Consider the following 22,336-nt stretch of genomic DNA (forward strand, 5'->3'; position numbering starts at 1 on the left):
GGTATATGGAAAAAAGTTGGTTAGGGATCGTAAATATAGTCCAAAACGGTTATTCTCGTATATAAAGAGGCAAACTCAGAGAAGTGATGGAATACCATCACTTTTGATACAAGGAAATCCGTTAATTTTGGCAAGAAATGATACCGAAAAAGCGGAAGCTTTATCGAAATATTTCAGTGAAGTTTTTTCTACCCATAATGAGGAACGATCACCTATTTGTTGTGATTGTGGTGTCTTGTTGATGGACCCTGTAGTTATTGAGAAGGTTACTGTCTTAAGACTACTTCAGCACCTCAAACCTGATAAGTCCAGTGGTCCTGATGATATTCATCCTAGGATTATGAAAGCCCTATCAGATAAAATTGCTGAACCTTTAGTGGTAATGTTTGATATGTCCCTGCGGCAGTCCAAATTGCCAAGAGACTGGAAAGACGCGATAATCAGTCCGGTGTATAGGGCTGGGAGTAGAGATTTAGTTAGTAACTATCGACCCGTCAGCTTAACTAGTGCAGTTGTAAAACTGATAGAAAAAATTATTAGGATGGCTGTTATAAACTACATGGAAGGACATGATCTTTTGTTCAAGGAACAACATGGTTTTCAGAAAGGCCTATCATGTTTGACAAATCTCCTCTTTGCAAGAGAAGATTGGGCTGAGGCAAAGGATCGTAATATTCCTGTAGATGTCATTTTCATAGATCTAAGTTGTAGGGTCAGTGAAATGTCACTGAATATCGAACAGATCGTCGACCCCTGTCAAGGTCAAGGATAGTCAACGCGCATCAATGAATTATACGCCATGGACTGACCCACGCGGCAGTGGTTGTACTTTCGTGGTTATACCTTAACTAATATATTCTTGTAATAACGTCCTTTGTGTTGTACAGTCTCCATAGCATCCATGGTCCCTTGTTACATCGATGGGGGCAATCCACGTAAGGTGCTGATCGCGAGGTGTGACTTCGAAGTTAGCTGGTTCGTCACACCGCCCCCGTCTAACTCGAGTAGGCCTCAAATCATTTCGACATAGAACATCAACGTAGATGATCTTACAAAGTAAAGCCTTTGATAAGGTTTCCCAGTCTGGTCTTAAGTTAAAACTGGAAAGTTTTGGAATTCATTATGCACTCATAGACTGGATAAGTGACTTTCTTCATGACAGGAGACAAAGAGTAAGAGTAAATGGAGCTCTCTCATCGTGGGAACCAGTGAAAATTGGAGTCCCTCAAGGCACAATCCTAGGTCCTCTTCTCTTTTTACTTTATGTAAATGAATTACCAACCATAGCTAAGTCATCCGTCCTACTATTCGCCGATGACATAAAAATTTGGAGACCCATATATAGCATGTCAGACAGAATAGTATTACAGGAAGATCTTAACTCATTAGTGGCATGGATGAACGGGTGGTCACTAGGAGTAAATCCTAACAAAAGTGTAGTGATGCAATTAAATAATTACGATGATTCGTATTACTACACATTATGTGGACTAGTGTTGCTCAAAGTAAGAAACTATAAAGATTTAGGAGTCATACTAAGTAATGATCTCAAAACAACTAGTCACTGTAAGGCTGCTGATGCAAAAGGCTATAGAGTGTTATGGTCTATTCGTAGATCTTTCCGGTATCTGGATGAGGAAATGTATAGATTATTATGTCCAACTTTCGTACGGCCACATTTGGAATATGGGATTCAAGCAGCGAGTCCTTGCTTCAAATATGAGGCGGATATGTTGGAACGAGTCCAACGCCGCGGGACAAAATTGGTAAAAGGCCTATCTGGCCTATCTTATGAAGACAGACTGAGACACCTCAACTTATTTCCGTTATCTTACCGGCGAATACGGGGTGATCTAATATTGGCATATCGTATCCCGAACGATGACCTTGGTACTAACATGTCCTATCTTTTCCTCCCATCTAGGGCTGATCATTTGAGAGGACATTCGAAAAAAGTCCGAAAACCGAGATCAAATCGTCTACGTCTGGAGTTTCGTTTCTCGCACCGAGTAGTGAATTACTGAAATTCTCTACCAGAACACGTAATATCAGCACCTTCTGTTGATATATTCAAGACGAGATTGGACCTACACAGTGTAACAAACTGCAAGGATTAAAATAGGTCAATAGACCTCCTATCCTTATTACTGAAGACTGTGTTCAAGTATACCAGTTTGACACTTTCTAGGTCACTCGTTTTTTGAAAGCTTAGGCGTGATGGGGGGAACAATGAAGAAAAAAGTAGGTTTCTACTGAGAAAGTATCATATTTCTATGATAGCACACGAAGGGTCAGGTTGTTGCGTTTCTCAGCCAAAAACAGGCAATGAGACGCTTGCAGCTAAACCTTCCTAATTTCAGGTAAGTTTCTCACCTGTTCTCTCATTCTACAGACGGTTATGTATATTGAAAGGGATATATCCAGTAGAACCCAGAAGTAGAAAAAAGGTTGGAAAGGGAAACAGTCAACCTAGGATTTATTACAATGCGAAAGATATAGCGTTTCTGTCACATGAGCCTTTGATAGAAACGTTTAGGAAACTTCGGGTATTCCATGTAAAGCTCAAGAAAGCACGAGAAAGAAAAGATAAAGAGAAGGAGTTTCGAGTAAGGATAAATAAGCCAAGATATACGCTTCATCAAATCGTCAAAGAAAGGTATCTGTTGTGTTTTGACTCACTGGGATTCTAGATACCCTACGAGGCAGGATGCTTTGCGGGATATAAGTGACAGCCTCAACTTGCTGTTTCTCTTCGAGAAGCTTCCTAAGCTTACTCAATTCCACCCTTCTTTAATCTCTATTAGTCGAAGATTGTGTGTGGAATTTTTAAATCTTGTTGTGGCAACTCAAGCAGTTCGGAAGGTTAGTTGGAATTAATTAATATATAGGTCAAAAGGCATTTATTAGCATAAAAGGATTTTATGTTCAAGCTGAAATCGATGGAATTCCAGTTGTCTGGATTATGCCCCATGCTTCTGTTACTCACACCCCAACTGATGTTGATTACCGTATACTAGCAACATGTCTGGAATTTGATGCTACACTTATTGGGTCTTTGATGTGTCAGTAAGTTTCTGTAGTAACTTAACCACTCCAGTTTGTACCGAATCAATAACCTAGTTTACCCCCCAAAACTCGCTGTGCGTGTTGAGCATGATCCGAATGGATACTACTGTGGCCAAAAAGAAAGTCTTTTCGAGGTAGTTTCGTTTTCATCTCCACCGTGAATCATCATTTTAGTTTATGTCGTCCCTCAGCTTTCCGCTAAAACGCACAGAGCCATTAAATGATGTTGAAGTTGATGATTTGACAGAGCTGCAGGTAATTTTCATTATTTTGTGAGTGGATTAGTTGATATTCGTTGAAATCGCTATTTCATGAGCTATATCTATTTCATCTTAAACGCTGATTTTTAACAACGATACCAAGGAATTATGACGCAAAACACTTCGCATACCTAAATTTTTCGTGTTGAAAAAACTATTATAAAGGGGCGATACATAGTATAAGTAGCATTTGTACTCTGAATAACTGAATGTCCCGTAATATATGCAATCTACATGTCCTAGAGCAAACTTCATTTGAAACAGCTAACACACGGAGATTCAACAATTAGCAGTTGACATGAAAAAAAGGCGAAGTTTAAAACAGAATTGACATCCAAGCCGAATAGTTCGAAATAGTATTGGTCAATATATATAGTAGAGAAAGCCCATCCCTAAAGCACAGAGAATTCGAAGTAGTGATGAGTAACCAGATAAATCAAGGGTCGTGTGAAAAAATCAAGTTATTAAAAGAGCACCCATGGTTACCATCGCTAATAGAACTTAAGCATTATTAACGAGAATTAAGTAACACCATGATCTAAGCACCACCAAAAGTGATATTCAGAGCCAAGCATATAAGTTTGCATTTGGTCACTGTTACACTTCACATTGAGCTAAAGTTTAAAATCCATATGTTTTTAAAAATCTTAGGAATATCATTATATCTCATTCAATATATGCCTCACTGTCTAGTGGATGAAACTGTGTTTGGACGTCGAGCCACATGACGTAAGACTTTACTCATACATATTGTCATCCTTCTTGTAAGACATTCCAGCAAGACATTCTTGTTTTTTAATAGTTAATTGGTTCTTAGCTACCTGTTTTATGGAATATATTGCAATAAACTATGTGCTCGGACTTGTAAGCAATTCTAGAGCATTCTATGATGACTGTCCTACGACCAACTTTAGTTTTAAATATCCGTTTTATTTTGTAAAACCATGCGCTCATTTGTTTAGAAAATGTAAAAAACTCAGTAGATTGAAAATACCTTTGGTATATCTCAACTCCTGAGGTTTGCTTTATAATCCTAGGCTATTGACGAGCAGGTTTCGCAAGCGATAAGTAAGCAAATAGAAGTTCAAAACGTGAAAAAGCTTTTCAAAAACAAACGGTTTTTCCTTATGCGTGAAGTTCCACGGGAAGCGATATGTTTGATTATACGATCTTGTGGCGGGGAGTGTTCCTGGGATAAAATTGTTTCTCCAGGATATACATTCCAAGAAGATGATCCTACTATTGACTATCAAGTAGTAGATCGTCCGATGACAGATATGAAATTGACACGGTAAGTTCGATATTCATCTGTTAACCACTGCAACTGAATTATTGATGCTTAACTAATTAATGAAATTTAAAGATTACAGTTCTCTGACCATTAATTATTTAATTTTTTTTGGTTTAATAACCCTTTAGTATTGTACCTTCGAATAAAATGCTAATAAATGTATTATTATTTTACCAACAAGTTGCAGCAAAAGCCACACATGTCTGCACTTATGTATAACTTGACAACCTGAATCTAATAATTCATAACAGTTAACCTGTACAGAACGTTGGGAAAATTGCGTTGTGGGATTTCAGTTCATTATTCTGATAGTTCTGTTCATTTATGGAAAGCCACTAAGCTATTTCACTCTATTTTCACTACTTGGAGCCAGCACGACAGTTTTAAATATGTTTTATTCGCCGTGGTTTTTTATCTGTCAAAGGTGAAGGCTATAAGCAGAAATCGTAGTATTAGATTTTAACATGAAACCTAATTGCCGGATGAACTGCCGTAACAAAGCTTGAGTCTTTCCACATACCAATTTCGCACATACTAACCACTGAGTGCATTCAAAGAAGTGGATAACTATAATCACACTACTTTGAGTATAAAGGCGAGCATAAGCAACATGTAACTTGGCACAAAAATGTCGTGATCTTAGATGCCTCATTACATACTGATGGTAAAACTGAAAACCAAAGGTAGTACTCCTAACTTTAGTCTAACTCCAGGGAAGCAAACAGGCCTCAAGATTTTTAAGTATAATCATAAAATCCAGAACTTATCTGTTTGTAGCTAATGATATGGAGTTTTGATGTTATCTTCTATTACGTGAACGTTTTAGCTAAATATGAAGCAATTTTACTACTACATATTTTGTGGAATAAAATGTGTAAGCTTTATGGGATACATCTTTTCCAGATTATCGATTCAAAACGAATAATATAGGCCACTGTAGATGTTTTAATTATTAGATCAGTATGCTTTACCGCTTAAAGACGTAAATGCATGATACGAACGCTTACAATGAACATCGTCATTAACTGCATAAGTTGACACTTTCAATCTTTCAGCTACTTTGTCATTTTTTCTTGCGATGTTTAATCTAAAATGGATTCCGTAGCTAGTGTCGACCTAGTGAGTTTCACACAGAAAACAGACATTGGTTTCGCTTATATAAATTTTGGTTTAGTCATTAGAATTTTTAAATAAATTATAAAATCTCCCTTAACTAAGTCTTACTTCTATTATTATTCAACGACAGTTACTATGTCCAACCACAGTGGGTTTTCGACTGTTTAAATGCAGGGAGACTACTACCAACACAAGATTACTTACCGGGTTGTAGTCTCCCACCTCATTTAAGTCCGTTTATTGGAAGTTCTGGTACTGATGAACTTTTAGACACAGCAGTTATGTCACTTTCAAACCGTGGTGGGCTTGTCGGTGTCGCTCCTGGATTTGGGGATGGTGCATCCATCTATCGTCCACCAGAGGCTGATTACCTCGCTGGTTTGGTGAGTCTGGCTGAAATCCGTGGAGCTAGAGTCCAAGCCCAGTCTGAAGGCACTATTGAGAGTCAATCAGAAGTGGATAATGACCTTTTGGATGATTCTTCCACTAAAAAGCAAAATGATTTAAAAACAAATGTTCAGACAAAGGAGCGATGTAAACTTAAGAAAGTTTCAAAAGGTATGTTTTGTATTTGACTGAGCTTTGGCTTTTTCACTATTTTTGCACGTAATATTTTGATAATATTAGGTGAATCACTAATGAGAACACTTATTATTGGTGTTATTATGATACCCATTTGACAGATGCAAGTTCACGTACTCAGTTTCGAGATGCTCTGTGTTAGGGCTAGTAATATTGCTCGGCCGCACAAATGAAAGTAGGTGGAATGGGGTTCGACCCTGGTTTGACCACTAAACCACAGCTGCAAATCTTACACCTATAATGTTTGGGCTAGTATATTCTAATACCGAGGTTTAACTTTATAATTTCAAATGAATTGAACATTGGATTATTTATAATAATGAAACAACTTTTAATCCTCCAATGAGTAGAAAATCGGACTACTGATGTTGCCCAACGTATTGCATGTTGCTTACCTTACAAATGTACTATTTCGTTACTATAATACTTGTGCTAGTTTGATGCAGCTTCATTTCCTGTTCTCTCAATGAGTGACTGGGTGCTTTGGAAACACTACGGCTATTCTCCATGGAAGTAAAAAGAAACACTGACCTTGTGTATATTACATAAGTTCACTGTTTGGGATGCGTTTTTCCCCTTCTAAATGCAAATTGTTGCCTCAGGACTGCTCTGTGTCAACACCTGAACTAAGGATAGGGAGTGAAGTAATCGAACGCGCCAACAACTTCACTTATCTTGGAAGTCTGATCAACCCTAATGGGTTGGTGTCTGCCGAAATATCTGTAGGGACTTAGAAAGCTCGTTTGGCTTTCGCCAACTTACATCACGTATGACGAAGGCGAGATATCCGCCTACCAATTAAAGAACGAGTATATTGCACAAGAGTTTGTTCTGTTTTACTTTACGGCTGCGAAACGCGGTTATTAAAATAGAAGATACTCGTAAGTTACTAGCATTTGATCACAGATGTCTTAGAAATATTGCCAGCATCTGCTGGGATCACCGAGTAAGTAATAGTGAGTTTAGACTCAGGGTATTAGGGAATGATGGCAAATTAGTTGATGAAATTGTGAATCTTCATCGACTGAGATGATTGGGCCATGTGTTACGTATGCCTGAACACCGCATACCACGACATACAATGCTGACTAGTGTTGGGGATGGTTGGAAGAGAGTTAGGGGCGGCCAAACCAAAATGCGGCATCAGTGCTTGTAGTCACTAACCTCTAGTCTGAGCCATGTTAGATGCAGACTATTTGGTTGAGGTCCACACGACTATAGTAACCAATGGTTTGAGACTCTGTGTGACATAGATGAGAATCGATGAAAATGGCGTAGGTGGATGCACTCTTTGTCTTCCCTTAAACTGTGAGATTAAAATTACTTTATACACTTTTTTGTACAAACCAATTCTTTCTCCCTGTATCATATCTTTATATGCGATCTTTATCTACATATATATTACTACCGTTGAAGTATTTGCTTCTATGAATTTGGTGTTCATATCTTGTTGTGCTAATGATGTATGGCAGCTTGAACTAATGCATATATGTGCCTGGTCTTACATTGTAAGTGACTGACTGATGTAATAGACTTTAATAGGATAATTTCAAATAGTTCACTGAAATGCACAAATCTCATCGTGATCAACAGTTCACAATGGATTGGACAAGTCTAAAAATTAAAGCAGCCTGAGATCTAACATGATTATTTATCAATTCTGGTTACCAAACCTCTTAAAAGGATAGAATCAGGGAAATCAAATTTTAATGAAGTGAATCTTACAAAACAATACAGACATGCCATAATATGATGTTCAGTATTTCCAAAACGCATATATAGCGTAATTATTTTTGAATACTTTTTCTTAGTTTCGGTCAACATTTCCAACTAACAGGATTGTGTCTGTTAGGTCTCCTTGTTTTAAGGTCATTATTCTCAATGTCCGAGCAAGAAAATGTGATTTTCAACTCGAATGAAATTTGCTATAGTTTGTAAAGGTGTATTTGGTCTTTTTGTTCCCAACTGTACCATTTTATGGTTCATTGTTACGCACATAATTAAGTTAGAATATTACAAACCAATTATAGTTATTATTCTATTTATGTGATGGTTGGACAATTAAAATATTGTTTCAAGGTATTTCTGATCTAAATAAAATGTAACTATTTTCACAAGTTTTTTGTTATTTTTTTGTCTGTTATTTGTGGAATAACAACATTAGGTAAGGAACCCAAAGTAACACCTGGTCGAGCTGAAAGCAAAACAGTTAAGATGTACAAAGAGAAGGAGGAAGCAAATGCTGAACGTAAGTTGAGGGAGTTAATGTTGCCGAAAAAACACAAAAATGTATATAAGAAAATGGTGCATTCTATCAAGCGAAAGGAAAAAGAAGTACGCCAGTTGGAAGCAAAAAGACGTCGAATTGACATGTAAGTAGTATTAAAGTATGTATATTCTTAAATTCAACTACCGTTTACTTGGGTAATTTAATCTGCATATGACACTTTTCTTGAATGTTCTAAATGGACTTGTTGTAATATATCACACTACCAGGTAGAATTCTTCAGATTTCTTTTGCGTGAATGAAGCACACTCTGTTAATATACAGTAGTCATTCCAAAATCTTGATATAGAATAAATGGTTTGTTTTTTTTACACAGTAGTTCGACTGTTAGTCCATTTATGCATTTTCTTGGACCAGAAATTGCTTATGATATGAATTGTTAAGTTTTTCTTTGTCAAAAACCTAATTCTCGAGTTTTTGATATCACCTCAGTTGCCATTCAGTCAAATTATATTAATGGAACAATCAGTTGAATGCTTATCAGCACCAATTTGTATTCTATTGAAACAGAAGATGCAATCAAAGCAAGAAGTAACTAGTAAGAGAAACATACTTTTTTAAAATTGTACCTATAGTTCCATAGGTTACAGTTTGAAATGAGTCCTACCATCAACTGAATGAGTCCAACCAAATCTATTCAACAAATATAGTTGTGACATCCAAGGACTTAAATGCTTGTTTTTATTTGTTCACGTATGAAGAGAACTATTAAACATTTGTTGATCTCAAATTCTGTAGCGGAGGTTGCCTTCTTAAGCATTTACTTGTATCTGCTTGATATCCTTTGCAACTGAAACCTAAACTCAAACCGTAATGCAAAATCAGTTACTGATGGCTTAAATATGTACAAAAATTCCGTTCGTTTAGACTCACCTCCTTGGTCATAATGTAATATCTTTCAAACTCATCTTCGGTTTCAGTTGTTAACAAAGTGATTGTCTCAGACAAAAAGATTAAACAAACTGGCTTCCATTTATCTTTTCCACTCGACACAAAATTTAAGTAGGTTTGATACTAGTCATTCCAATCAACTGAAAAGCACAAATACGGATTAGTTACAGTTACAAGGCTCAATAAGAACGCTAGTAGTCTCTTAAGACTTTAAACAACGATTTGTCCATAAATTTAGGATTTCTGTCGTCTCTCTACAACCTCTTGATGCCAGTTAGTCTATTTCAACAGTGTCTACAACTTTTATGTTAACACAGTGTACATAGGTGATGTCAATTTGTAATATACGTCTGTCGAACCATACAGGTCGATGGCATGTAGTCTTTATTAGCAATCTCTGTTCTTATAGGAAACAGAGAATCATCGAACATCTGTGTTTATCATTGGCTAAGTTTTCTGAGTGGAACCAGTATATATTTTTTGATATACTTGAATTACTAGTTGTAGTATAAAAATTTTAAGACGCAGAATTTAATCTATAGACATGATACATCAGCTATTGGAGTTTTTAGCGATGTCTGCTTGTTAATTCCATAACAATATAACGTTAGTACTAATGGTATTTCCTCATCACAATTCAATTTATCTTGATGGTTTATTTATTTTTCTTCACTTTCAGGGGAACCGGATGAAAGCTGTAATTACTCGATATAATTTATACAACAAAATAAAATAATCAGACATTTGGACCTTTTCTTTCATTAAACGTGGTTGAGCAGAAAACTAGTTGTTCGAGCATTTTTCTGTCAGCTAATTAGTCACAAGTTCAAACTTGAACCGTGTGTCCATAACTAAGTGAAAAATGTTGACTGATGAGATGCCACTCAATAAATAGAAAAAGGTTTTCTTTCCGATTATTTACGAGTTTCCATTTTGATGTTCGTTTGACTATAGTACCATTACTCTTGTGATTTGATTCGCGTTCACAACAAATACTAAACTTAAAAGTGTATTTTTACCAATTTCTTGGAGCTCACAGGTCAAAGAAAACTCAGATATACTTCCTGTATCATATGTTTACTTAACCCCTAAATTGGTACTTCTAATCGTTGCTAAAAGATGATGAAAAATAAAGAGCCCTGGTTTTTTTTCTTCTGCAGTTTTTGTTTCCCTCCCTTTTCATGCTTCAATCATATCAATTCTTATCCTTTTTAATTTATTATATTCATTCTTCAAGTTTTAATGATAATGCTTCATAGTAAGATGATTGATTAACAAGTGTAATCCATGATCTGAAACTGCAAGATAAGGGTCTATAAGGAGGTGATCGTAAAAACCTTTCAATTAACTTAATTCCTCATAATTACTGTCGATTATTTTCTACGTCTAACAACCGATAAGGGAAACAAATACTCATCACCTGGTTCTCATTTATCAGTTAACTGTACTTATAGATTTTTGTGTAATTTAGCATGTGATCAAAATAAGTTTTAGAAAATTTTCTAATAATTTACCATAAGATGAATAAACAAAATTCGAAATACTGATTCATCAATATTCCTTCATTGGAAACAACTTCAATGAGTTAGCTGGGTGTTCAATCGTTATCAGAATTCTTATCTCTATATTAAATTAGCATGTTCCTCAAATGCTCAGCGAATGTACATTTTTCATATAGCGATTATATATATTTGCTACTCAGTAAAAAATAAAGGACCTACCGTTTAAATAGACAAGTAAATCAACTAGTGTTGTCAATTAGACACTTTCGTACATCTGAATATGCAGTGAATCAGAACTCAGTTGCCGACAATCAATTTATTGTTTAGTGCAAAATTACAGAGTTCTTTCTTAAAATGTAAAAACCATACATTAAATACTTCATTTGCAAATCTTCCATTAATTGTCCTACACATCCTTCATGATTCTTCCATTTATCAATTCCTCTCTGTTTTCTTCAGTCCAATCTTCTCAACCTTTTATCAGGCATTGCACTTCTGGTTGATGTTACATACTGTTTGTCTCTTTATATAAGTATCATGCACCACAAATTTATAGTGAAAAGTCTAACTCATCCTGTTATATAGTTTGCTGCCAATGTACATTTGAAGGATAGACATACAATCTTTAGGTTATTTGGTAAATACTGACAAAAGCACCAAGTGTGTGTACTAGGGAAGAACTATGGCTCAAACAACAAAGATTTTTAAGTAATCAATTGTTATTTAATTGAAATTCATGGACGGTATCATCAGTCAGTTGATAGTACATTGTATTGTTAGACTAACTATACCCAACCGAAAAATATGTACTGTCGCTACCAAGTGCTCTAACCACTAAGATTGGTCATTAAAAATTGTCGTAACTAGTATTTTGTGATGTACAGTCAATAATTACTAAGATTTCAGGCTAGTATGATTTTCTAAATATAAAAAAGTATATCACTATTTTTACTAGCCTGAGACAGCTTAAACTGTCTTAAAAATGTAATTTCGATTTCAACCTTCTCAACAGAGTATGGAGCTGATAGACTAAATTTCGCTTGCCTAGATCATTTGAGTACATGCTAGTGGCCTATGGAGATACTTCATTGCATTTATTTGTTGTATGAAAGTTATCAAATTCACTGGAATAATCCACCTCAATTCGATTAAAGTAGGTAAACTACTCAGGCTTCTCGTAGTATTTATATACGATTATGAATAAACATTAAATTGATCTAAAATAAGTAATTACTAGTTTAGGTTAAGAAATTCACATTCAAGGTGATGAGCCCAGGAACAGTAGCTTACTTTTGACAAAGATAAGCACAAAATGACCAGTTCAATATAGCCGAACTGACAGTATATCTACCTATAAGAGAATAGTTTACAATTCACCAGTAAAGTGCACGTAAGGAAAATTGGAAAGTAACAACCTAGTTACTCATAAGTAATACAGTTATAATACACGAAAGGAGGAATTTCGATACACTTTTTATGGAAGTTGTTTGGTATACTTTGAAATCAAAATGCGATTGTGTATCCCCCATTCTGAGAGTTCAGCTAACTCCCTTATGAAGTATGTATATGATTTGTTACTGTGGGATTTCATTTATGCTTTAGAGAGAACTCGAAATTCTAATTATTTATCATGTGACTGTTCCCTATGAGTTGCCATAAAATCATGTGTTATAAAGTAATATAATATCTACCATTGGAAGACCCATTAGTTTACTAGCAAATAGAAAGCAGATTGGTGCCTGAAATTTTACGAATTATTAAGCTTGAATAATGCAAGAATCATTCTATGCTCCTCCATTAGGGGTAACAGGCGTAAGTAAGCAATGCAACAACAAAAAAGTAGCAGAATAAAATGAGTTCGTTTCGTGAACTTGAAGTGGATTGTCTTCAATGGAATTCATAAGGCTTCGTATATCACTCGTCCTGATAACTGTTATTAGGTAACTCCAAGCGGTGTATGGATTTCAGAAGACAATATGAAGCACCACATCACTAAGCCACAAGCACAGCGAATACGAGTAAAAATGTGGATGTGAATGAGCGAATACATAGGTGAATTAACGGTTGGATAATGAACAGAAATGATTAGTAGGATCCAAGCACATAGAGGAGAACGAGTCGTCATGTGATCTAAGCAACTAATAAGTAAGATATGGGATATATATATATATATGTACATATATATATATATATATATATATATATATATATATATATATATATATAGGCTCTAACGCGTGATCAAGCATACATTTTCATACAGATATGATATTAATACAAAAATATCGACAAGTCCTTACCGTTTGAATGACGTCTGCTAAATAAGTTAACTGGACGGTTAAATTAAACACAAGTGTAGGTTAATTGCTTACAACCTATAAATGATTATTTGCAATCAATTTACATTGTATCATGTTAATGAAGATTAGGGGAATAACGACAAGTGTGGAAGAATTATAAAAATCAAAATGAATGCGTATTTGTGCTATCAAGTGTGAAAATTATCGAAATATATTTTAGACATTTGGAGATATTTCTGTAGAAAATTGTAATTAATGTCAAAGTTATGTAATGACAAGGGTTAAATTTGGTAGATTAACAAAGTCAAATAAGTAAGGTTCGAGAAAATTAATGGAAAAAAAAATAAAGAAAAGGAACCTATAGCGAGGTACGTGAAAAAAGAAGTCGCTAAATCGAATAATGAAAGTCAGAATCCATCAAGGTAAAAAAAATTTCAATTCAAAATCGCTTAAGTGATGATTCTTTTGAACGATTTTGAAATATCAACATTGCGTTCACTATCAAGCAAATGAGCAACTGAACTCGAAAATATGTTGACCTTTTAATCTGGAATATCCTTGAGATAAGAATAAGAAATATTTCTGTTCATCCAATATATGTGCTTTGTCGCGAAATAAAATTTGACGTAACGTGAGGTACGAATGTGTCTACTTTTATTTATCTCAATGTGTAAATAATTTAATACTAAGAGACCAGTTTAACTGCAGGATACATCCTTTGAACTCAGTACTCTTGAACCAATCATGTTAGCTATTTCATCACTTTCGAAGCTAAGTCATAAGAAGACTGGCTTTTTCGTAACTACAGGACATCTCATTCTCTTCGTTCTTGCTTTTTTTCTCATACTTATCGACGAACCTTTCTAGATAACCGTGATCGCAGGTATTTTCTGGCTATTCTTAATTCTTCTTCAATATCCTATTACGAACGTAGTTTCAATATATGGTTAAATAGTATTCTAAGCAAAACCTTTTCGTGGCTTATTTTAGAAAAACTTTTGAAATGTAAATAAAGCTCACTGCAAGAGCCCTTTGGATAAATAGATCTTTTTAAATGACCACTAAAATTTATCTGAATGACTAGTAGTATCAAGAAAGTAAAATTTATCATAATATTCGTGTTCCATTGTAAACCTTATTTTAGAATGCGCTATACATGAGAGGCATGTCTGTAACTATCACAAGCCAAAACTGCATCGAGCAACATTTTTTTAAATGTGAGTGCTAGTGGGGAACTAACTAGAATGATAGAGAATGAAAGAAAATAAATGACTTTAGGGATGAAGGAAATAAATTAAGGTTAAATAACATGAATTTCTCATTAAAAATAACTCACCGTAACTTTCACTACGCATATATTTTTTTTACAAAATCTTTTCAAATTTAGAGAAAAAAGTTCTCCACAGACATAAAGGGAAGTTTCCATCTATTGTAGTAACAGTAGGTTAACTTCACACCTAATCATATGAGTCTAAATTTAGTATAGTTTGTTAAAAACAGCAGATTCTCTATCGTCTAGGTAAATCTGTACTATCGTTTTCCACAGCTATGCTACTAAGACTAATTTCTAATATTAATAGCAAATGACAATGATATCGAGCATGGACATAAAACAAGGATTTCACAAGTAAATACCTGTCACCAACTCATAAATGTAAACCACCTTTCAGATATAGTCGAGAAGACATTGTTCAGCGTCGATAAATCGGCAATACAATATTGTTTACTCTACAGTGGTTGATTAGTGTAAATTGAAATTTAATAAAATATTTTTTTGATTAAAATTTTTTTAATTTCATTGAAATGAAGAAATAATATGGGAATTCTGTGTATTTTGTATTTCATCTAAAAAGAAAAGAAATGAAAAAAAACCAATTTATATAATTAAGATCATGAGTCAATTGAAGCTGGACCACCGTGGAAAACCTGGAAGCACTGGGCGGCCGTTTCGTCCTACTGTGGGATTCCTTAGCAGTGCGCATCCACGATCTCGCCTCGCGAGATTCGAACCCGCGGCCTACCAGTCTCGCACCAGTGCGCTTAAGTGATAGACTACAGAGCCGGCATCCAGCGGTGTCAGTGTCTAACCTCTAACCAACCATGATCTTAACTATATAAAATTACTAAAATCTCCACTAAACCCCCTTGTGAAAAACAATTTAATCAGTTAGTGTATAATTATCCAATCAAAAATTGATAAATAAATTTTTGAAAATTTTATTTTGATTGGTTAGCAGTTAATTTAATTTATTTATTTTGTGAATAGTTTATAAATTTTTATAATCTATTCGCTTATTTAGATATTCTCTTACAAAAAGTTTGTTGAAATCTATTAAGCTGGATTAAATTGGATTTATTTCAGTAAAAAAAATATAAGTAAGTAATGTTTATGGATAAAAATTAAAAAAAATTTTGAAGGAACCTATTTTATTCTGTAATATTGTCTTTGAAAAGTTGAATGTAATAAAGGCAGTTTTCATATATATATATAAACATAAATGAGAAGTATCAGTGATATATTCAATGAAAAATAAAGGTCTATCTGAAATTTATACAAAAATTAATCATTTAAAAGTCATATCTAGTACCATGATGCTTGACAAAACAAATTTTTTATTCTTGATTGAAGTGTTAAACACTTTTAGAATGATCAGTAAGGGATTGTGGAGATCGTCAAGTTTTTTTGATTGAGATCATGAATTGAAACCGAAGGTCCTAGGTTCGAATCCCTTATGAGGCGGGATCGTGGATGCGCACTGCTGAAGAGTTCCATACTAGAATGAAATGGTCATCCAGTGCTTCCAGGTTTTCAATAGTGGTCTAATATCGATCAATACATGGATTTAATTATTAAATATATCTATTAATCAGTTTATTGCTAATGAATTTTTCAAAATTGTATTTACCTCTAAGAAAATGTTTATCGATAAAAGTTTATAATACTAGCTAACTAGAAATTGATTAAAGTCAGGCAATAATGTAACAACAGTTCTTGTTATATTTTAACAGTAAAACATCATTTTTTCTATTCTAAGTAAACACATAAGCTATACACCATAATATTATCACCATAAACTAAAAACCCATGGTAAACATTAAAATCATACTATTGGAAGGTGAGAACATTCGAACCTGTTTACATAAGTTTATTAAGATCTTACATTTTTGTTTATTACCATACTAATTGGTTTATTTTTTTTACTCACTCTCACCATGAATCACACGTGTTCATCTTATCCTATCGCATTCACGGTCATGTCCTTATGCACATCTACATTTATAATCGCTTGAAAGTGACTTACATACTTACTTACGTCTGTTACCCCTCGTGGAGGAGAATAGGCCGCCCACCAGCATGCTTAAAAATGAGCTTAAAAAAGGGGTTAGATACAAAACACTATATTGAAGTCTATAATAGTGAACAAAATTTAAGCATACAATCTCGTTTGTAAATAAGTTTCATTAGGCTTTGATTTCATTTTCATAATTAATAGAAATCAAGAAGAACTGGACAACTTATCGTAAATGTTTGAATTTTTTCTAAGTGTACAATTTTTTCCTCACTCACAATTAAACTCAGAGCAGGTAATTCACCTGAGTAACATGGTACTATTCAGTCATTTCTCTGGAGGACAATGTCCTAAATCCACTTCATTCAATTCATGGTATAACACGAAAATCATTCAAAGTAACAGTTGAGCATTTATTATCGTTATTTATTTCATTAACTTTGTAAATCATAACATTCCACAAGAACGTTTTAATACTGCCCTATAAGTTCAGTTATAATACACCCTTATGGGCCAGGGTAATCTTGCCCCGGTTTTCAGGAGAACCAGACACCATTTAGACTTTCACGCGGCAACCCAAACAGTACAGCTCAATCCCGCCCTATAGGAGAACCAGACACTATACAGGTTTCAACGCTACAATCCGAACAGTATAGCCCAATCTTGTGGCGCAACCACTCAGGTACCAAACACCCTGGTGGCGGCTAGCTCAGTCGGTAGAGCATGAGACTCTTAATCTCAGGGTAGTGGGTCCGAGTCCCACGTCGGGCGTCGTTCGGTGGGGCAGTGCACCGTGTCTGCCCTATAAGAAATGAAATAATATTCACTGAGATAATCTATGAAGATTTGACAAATATGAAAATAGCCTTTGTCATGAATTAAAATTGACTGGAAGACCTGGAAAAATCAGAGTTCTGAACATATGTTTATTTATTGAATTTACTATCTATCATTTTATCAGTGAATAACCTTGTCTCAATTTAACTGTTTACGTGAAGTTGTAAAATCAAGTCATCTTGTCTACTGTAATGAATATTTCCTAATCTGGAAATCATTTAATGTATAAATGAGTATTTTTGTAAAACCAAACTCATGCTGTCAAGTATTCTGATACAATAAATTAAACCTATATGTTGAACTTACAAAGATTTTCACAAATTTATTTTATATGGATATAATTCACCCAGAAGCTATCTACCTTTCAACTATGCAAGCAAATCAATAATCCAACGTGTTACAGAGTTGTAATTTTATCAAAGTAATTTAAAGTTGCCCATAATTGTATCCAATCCCTTCATTCTAATTACATCTATCTAAATCATAAATTCTTATGATAATTAATTCCATTTTGAAAAAGTCTACTGACTAGTGATGTCCACATTAATTTTTCGACAAAGTAGTAAAAATATTTTTTCTTTCATAGACGATTTCTACAATCAATATACCAACTTTCACTCAGTTGACAATATGAAAAATAATTAGCAAGTTAAAGAGTGAAAGAACAAAGATTTGAGCAGAACAACATGAATTCATTCTATGTCATTTAATTCTCGTCGGCTGCCCACAACCTGTGATATTTAAAAATCATAATTACAAAATGAGTTTAAATTACTAACTTATTGAACAGTAACTTAATCAAAGATCAACAAGCACCCCTTTCGTGTTACTGCCAGATGTACGTATAAATTTACGCGTATCCGTCAAAACAGCTACAATGAACGAACGGAAAGGGGAGCATATATTAGGTTTTCTGAGTATGTTCCAAAAAGCCTTCGAACAAGGGAGACAGAGAGAGAGAGAGGTATTTCAAATAGCGCAATTACTAAACATCGTTTGGATGCAGGACATCAGGTCGATACCTTGCAATTTTTCGAAGCGATTGATGAACAGTCAAGTTTCAGTCTTCTGAATCTTCCTGAAGTCATTTCTATCAGGCATCAGATACTTGATGTATGTGTTGAAAAGGAGATGGTTGTTAATCTTTCTTACCTTGATGACAAATATCCCTTCATTACATTGTGAAATTTTGTTCAGCTCTTTCTTTCAGTGAATTACATCATTAAATCTTTTCACCTTGACTGTCTTCTAGATTAGTAATCTTATTTTCATTAACTGAGCTCTACTCATTTTATTTTTGCTTATTATCAATGCTTGCTCATTGTGTAACCATTTGTTTCTAGCCATTTAGACCTTTGTTACTATCAGTGTTGAAGAATGTTCTTCTATATAAGGTATATATTTACAATATTTTACTCAATCCATTAAGTTTATTTCCATCTATGTTATACTATACTGATATTTCTTCAAGGTAACTTCCCACTAAAATCTTTCGAGTAAGTAACTTAAACTCATTCTGTAATTATGACTTTCAAATATCACAGGTTGTAAGCATCTAATGAGAACTAAATGAAATAAAATGAATTCATGTTGATCTACTCAAATCTTTGTTCTTGCTCTGTTCAAGATAATCAATGGAACTATGTGTACGAAATTATCAAGTTATTTATAGTATGACTGTCATTAGTAGTTAACAACAGAATTTATTCGTTTTTTGGAATATTTTTACAAATCAACGATTTTCTTTCTTTTTTGTTAGACTTATTGTTCTTTCTAACCTAAATTTGACGATAAAAGTTTTTTTATTTTTAATAAAACAATACTCTTCTGATTTCAAATAGATTTGTTCTACATTGTAAGGTCAAATACTTCACGAAAAACACATTCATTTTTATTTCAATAATTATAAGTGATGAATAAGTATAAAAGAATCAAACAAACACATATAACCTAAATTCATTTGGTATTGTTTGTTTGAATCTTCCCAAGTGGCTATCAGGAATCAGTAGATGAGTGGATAACGCGATGGCCTAAGAAGCGAAGGGTTGGAGTCACAGAGTGAACATCAATTCTGAGATGCAGGTACATCCAGCTGACGAGTCTCAAATAGGACGGGACGCGCGTCCTGGATTCCACTGCTATCCACTATCTATCTTTGCTTACATTTAATCTAACTTTTAATAAATCAAAAAGAAAACAACCAATAAAAAAATCATTTCTGTAGCTTTGAATTACTACCTGTCATTTGAGCTTGTGGTTAATTGTAATATTTATATTTCATAAATAAAAGACATTACATCATTAGAAATATTTTCCTGTTTTTCTTTTTTTTAATTATGTATCTAGTTAAATAGTGTATTGTTTATGATGATTGTATTTTTATGTGATTTAATTTAAAGTCATAAATTTCGTCTTTAAATATACAATAATTGGAATATATCTAGAGTAGGATAAATTCAATGAAAATGTATGGTGAGACTATAATTTATGGACAACCTTTGAACGACTCTGGGGTGTCCACCTAATGACTAGGACCAAATGAGGGTTATAAACCAGTGTAAGGAATTAGGATTAATATTTACAGTTGGTAGTTAAGGTTAGGCAATTAGATTTAAGATTTTCATCACGAACTGATAGAAGCTCTAATGTCAAAAAATCATTTAGTCAAATGGATTAGTGGATTTTGTGCCAAAATCCAGGACCTGTTATCTTATGCCTGATTGGTTCGTCTATAAATTATAGTCTCACTAAATGTATTTTCATTCAATGAACTTCATATCACAATACCATACAAATATATTTGTAAGTTTAATAATTAAGTTACAATGAAATAAATATAAATGAAAAACAAAGTTTATCGATAATATTTTTCGAATAACATAGTCTCTGGTAAGTTAAGAAGTAGATTTCTGTGAATATATTTCAGATCAATGAGTTTATACAAGCTCCAAACTATTTAAAGAATTTTTATAAACTCAAGTCAATTATCAGGATTTTTTGTTACTTATAAAGAGCACACAGTGTTGAATCAGCTAGACTAGTAGCCACATTGCAACCTGGTCGATAGGATTCGATCTGCACTAAGAAGGTCATGACACACATGACATTGATCACCACTCAGTGATCAATCAATTGTAAATACGTCTCAGTCCAACAGGAGGTTAGTCACGTCCAGGAATGCCCAGTATTAAAGTTTCTGACTATGAAGCTGGGTAATACGGAATCGAATCCGTCAGGGAGCATCAATTTCCTCAAGATTACAGGTACATTTTGTTGACAAGTGCCAAGTAGCACGAGACCTAGGTGCAGAGTTCACTGTTGACTACCTGTAATCACCATCATATCTCAACAGTCTCACTACCAATTTTCAATTAGTACTTATGAACTATTTATATACATAATTTTTACATACACATATTTGTATTAAGTGATTTGTGGACGCCTCTTTCATGAACGAGGTACTGAAGATATTATTTACAATGAAAATGGAAACTACTCAATTAAACCATTAAGCTTAGAGAACTTAACACTACCAAAAAATATAACCATATATATTTATATAATATTTTAAAATATGGTTGGAAACAAATAAAGTCAGGATATTTTTATAGATTTTTTTTAAAAAAAGTAAACCTAATTAACAGACTATATTTATCTATATATCTGAAATCATCAAAACTTATCATGTTTTGTTTTTTTCTGTTATTGGTTGTATGTCATCTTTGAAGATTTAAATGATAATGATGAAGTTAATTATGATTAAAAACTCAAAACATTTAATGAGTTTTAAATAAAAAATAGTAAATTAAAAAGTATATTGTAAGCAAAGATGGATAGTGGATAGCAGTGGAATCCAGAATGCGCGTTTCGTCCTTTTTCGGACTCATCAGCTGAATGTACCTGCATCTCAGAATTGATGTTCACTCTGGGACTCGAATCCAGTATAGTTCGCTTCAAACGCCATTGCGTTATCCACTCAGCTACTGAGTCCTGGGTTCGAGTCACAGAGTGAACATCAACTCTGAGATGCAGGTACATCCAGCTGACGAGTCCCAAATAGGACGAAATACGCGTCCTGGATTCTACTGCTAGTCACTATCCATTTTTGCTTATAAATAATAAACACAATTTCGAATAAACCGAGATATGTTTTTTATTAGGAAGTTGAATAGATAACTTCGATTGTTATCATGTTTGTTAATATAAGAAACAATCATAAAAGTAAAAAAATATTGACTTCTGAAAGGTTTTGTTATCCAATAAATTATAAATTGGAAGGAGAAATTATATATTCCGATGATGACTATAGGGAATAGAAAAGCTGTTTCTTCTTGATATGATAATACTTATTGTTGTGTTGAAAAATCCACAAAGGATAGAAAACAAAATAATACTAATTGATTAAATCCATTTTCATTAGCTATTCATCGGAAAGTCATTTGAAAGTTAGCTATTAGTGAGGATACTGTTGTTTTTTTATTCATCAGTTATGCACGTTAAACCAAATGAGAATTGTGTTAGTAACTAATCAGATAGTGTTATGAATTGACTGAATCGAAGAACGTGTATTAATGTACCTTGATTCACTAGTTCAGATTTATCAATGCTTATTATAACATTTGAAACGAGTGAAGGATATTATTTGTAGATTTAAAGGTTAACACTATTGATTAGTCATAAATTAGAACAAGAAAGTTGTTCAGTTCCACATAGTTTTTGATGGGTCTTTAAAGGATGTCAATTTGTGACAAAAACCATAATTGTATTGTGTTATCCGTCTTTAGTTCTCCAAAGCATTATATTCCCATACAATTATTTATCAGTATAACTGTTATATATGAACCAACATGGGTCCTAAATATAAGAACCATACGTTGAATACTTCATTTGCATATTTCCATCATTTGTCCCTCA

The 22,336-nt window shown here is 33.8% G+C and overlaps 1 protein-coding gene and 1 non-coding gene across 2 annotated transcripts; both read left to right on the forward strand.

Annotated features, from left to right (window-relative positions):
• Positions 1–2,188: 2,188 nt before the first annotated feature.
• Positions 2,189–10,264, forward strand: Smp_055800 (pescadillo-related). The gene is made up of 11 exons (XM_018789926.1): positions 2,189–2,241; positions 2,281–2,360; positions 2,393–2,656; positions 2,691–2,862; positions 2,897–3,066; positions 3,098–3,200; positions 3,241–3,321; positions 4,364–4,617; positions 5,864–6,291; positions 8,480–8,687; positions 10,173–10,264. The coding sequence occupies exons 1-11, from the start codon at positions 2,230–2,232 to the stop codon at positions 10,183–10,185; spliced, it is 1,785 nt and encodes a 594-aa protein (XP_018655320.1). The 5' UTR covers positions 2,189–2,229; the 3' UTR covers positions 10,186–10,264.
• A 7,021-nt stretch (positions 10,265–17,285) lies between these two features.
• Positions 17,286–17,355, forward strand: Smp_tRNA_01641_Lys_CTT.1.1. The gene has a single exon. It is a non-coding gene (tRNA).
• The last annotated feature ends 4,981 nt before the right edge of the window (positions 17,356–22,336 follow it).

The sequence above is a fragment of the Schistosoma mansoni genome, chromosome W (genome assembly GCF_000237925.1).
Source record: "Schistosoma mansoni strain Puerto Rico chromosome W, complete genome".
NCBI classification, from domain to species: Eukaryota; Metazoa; Platyhelminthes; class Trematoda; order Strigeidida; family Schistosomatidae; genus Schistosoma; species Schistosoma mansoni.

Excerpts from the sequence above, each read along its gene's own strand:
- Smp_055800 (XM_018789926.1), top strand. Across the intron at positions 2,361-2,392 it reads CTAAACCTTCCTAATTTCAG|ACGGTTATGTATATTGAAAG; the intron begins GTAAGTTTCTCA and ends CTCATTCTACAG. Across the intron at positions 2,863-2,896 it reads CAACTCAAGCAGTTCGGAAG|GCATTTATTAGCATAAAAGG; the intron begins GTTAGTTGGAAT and ends ATAGGTCAAAAG.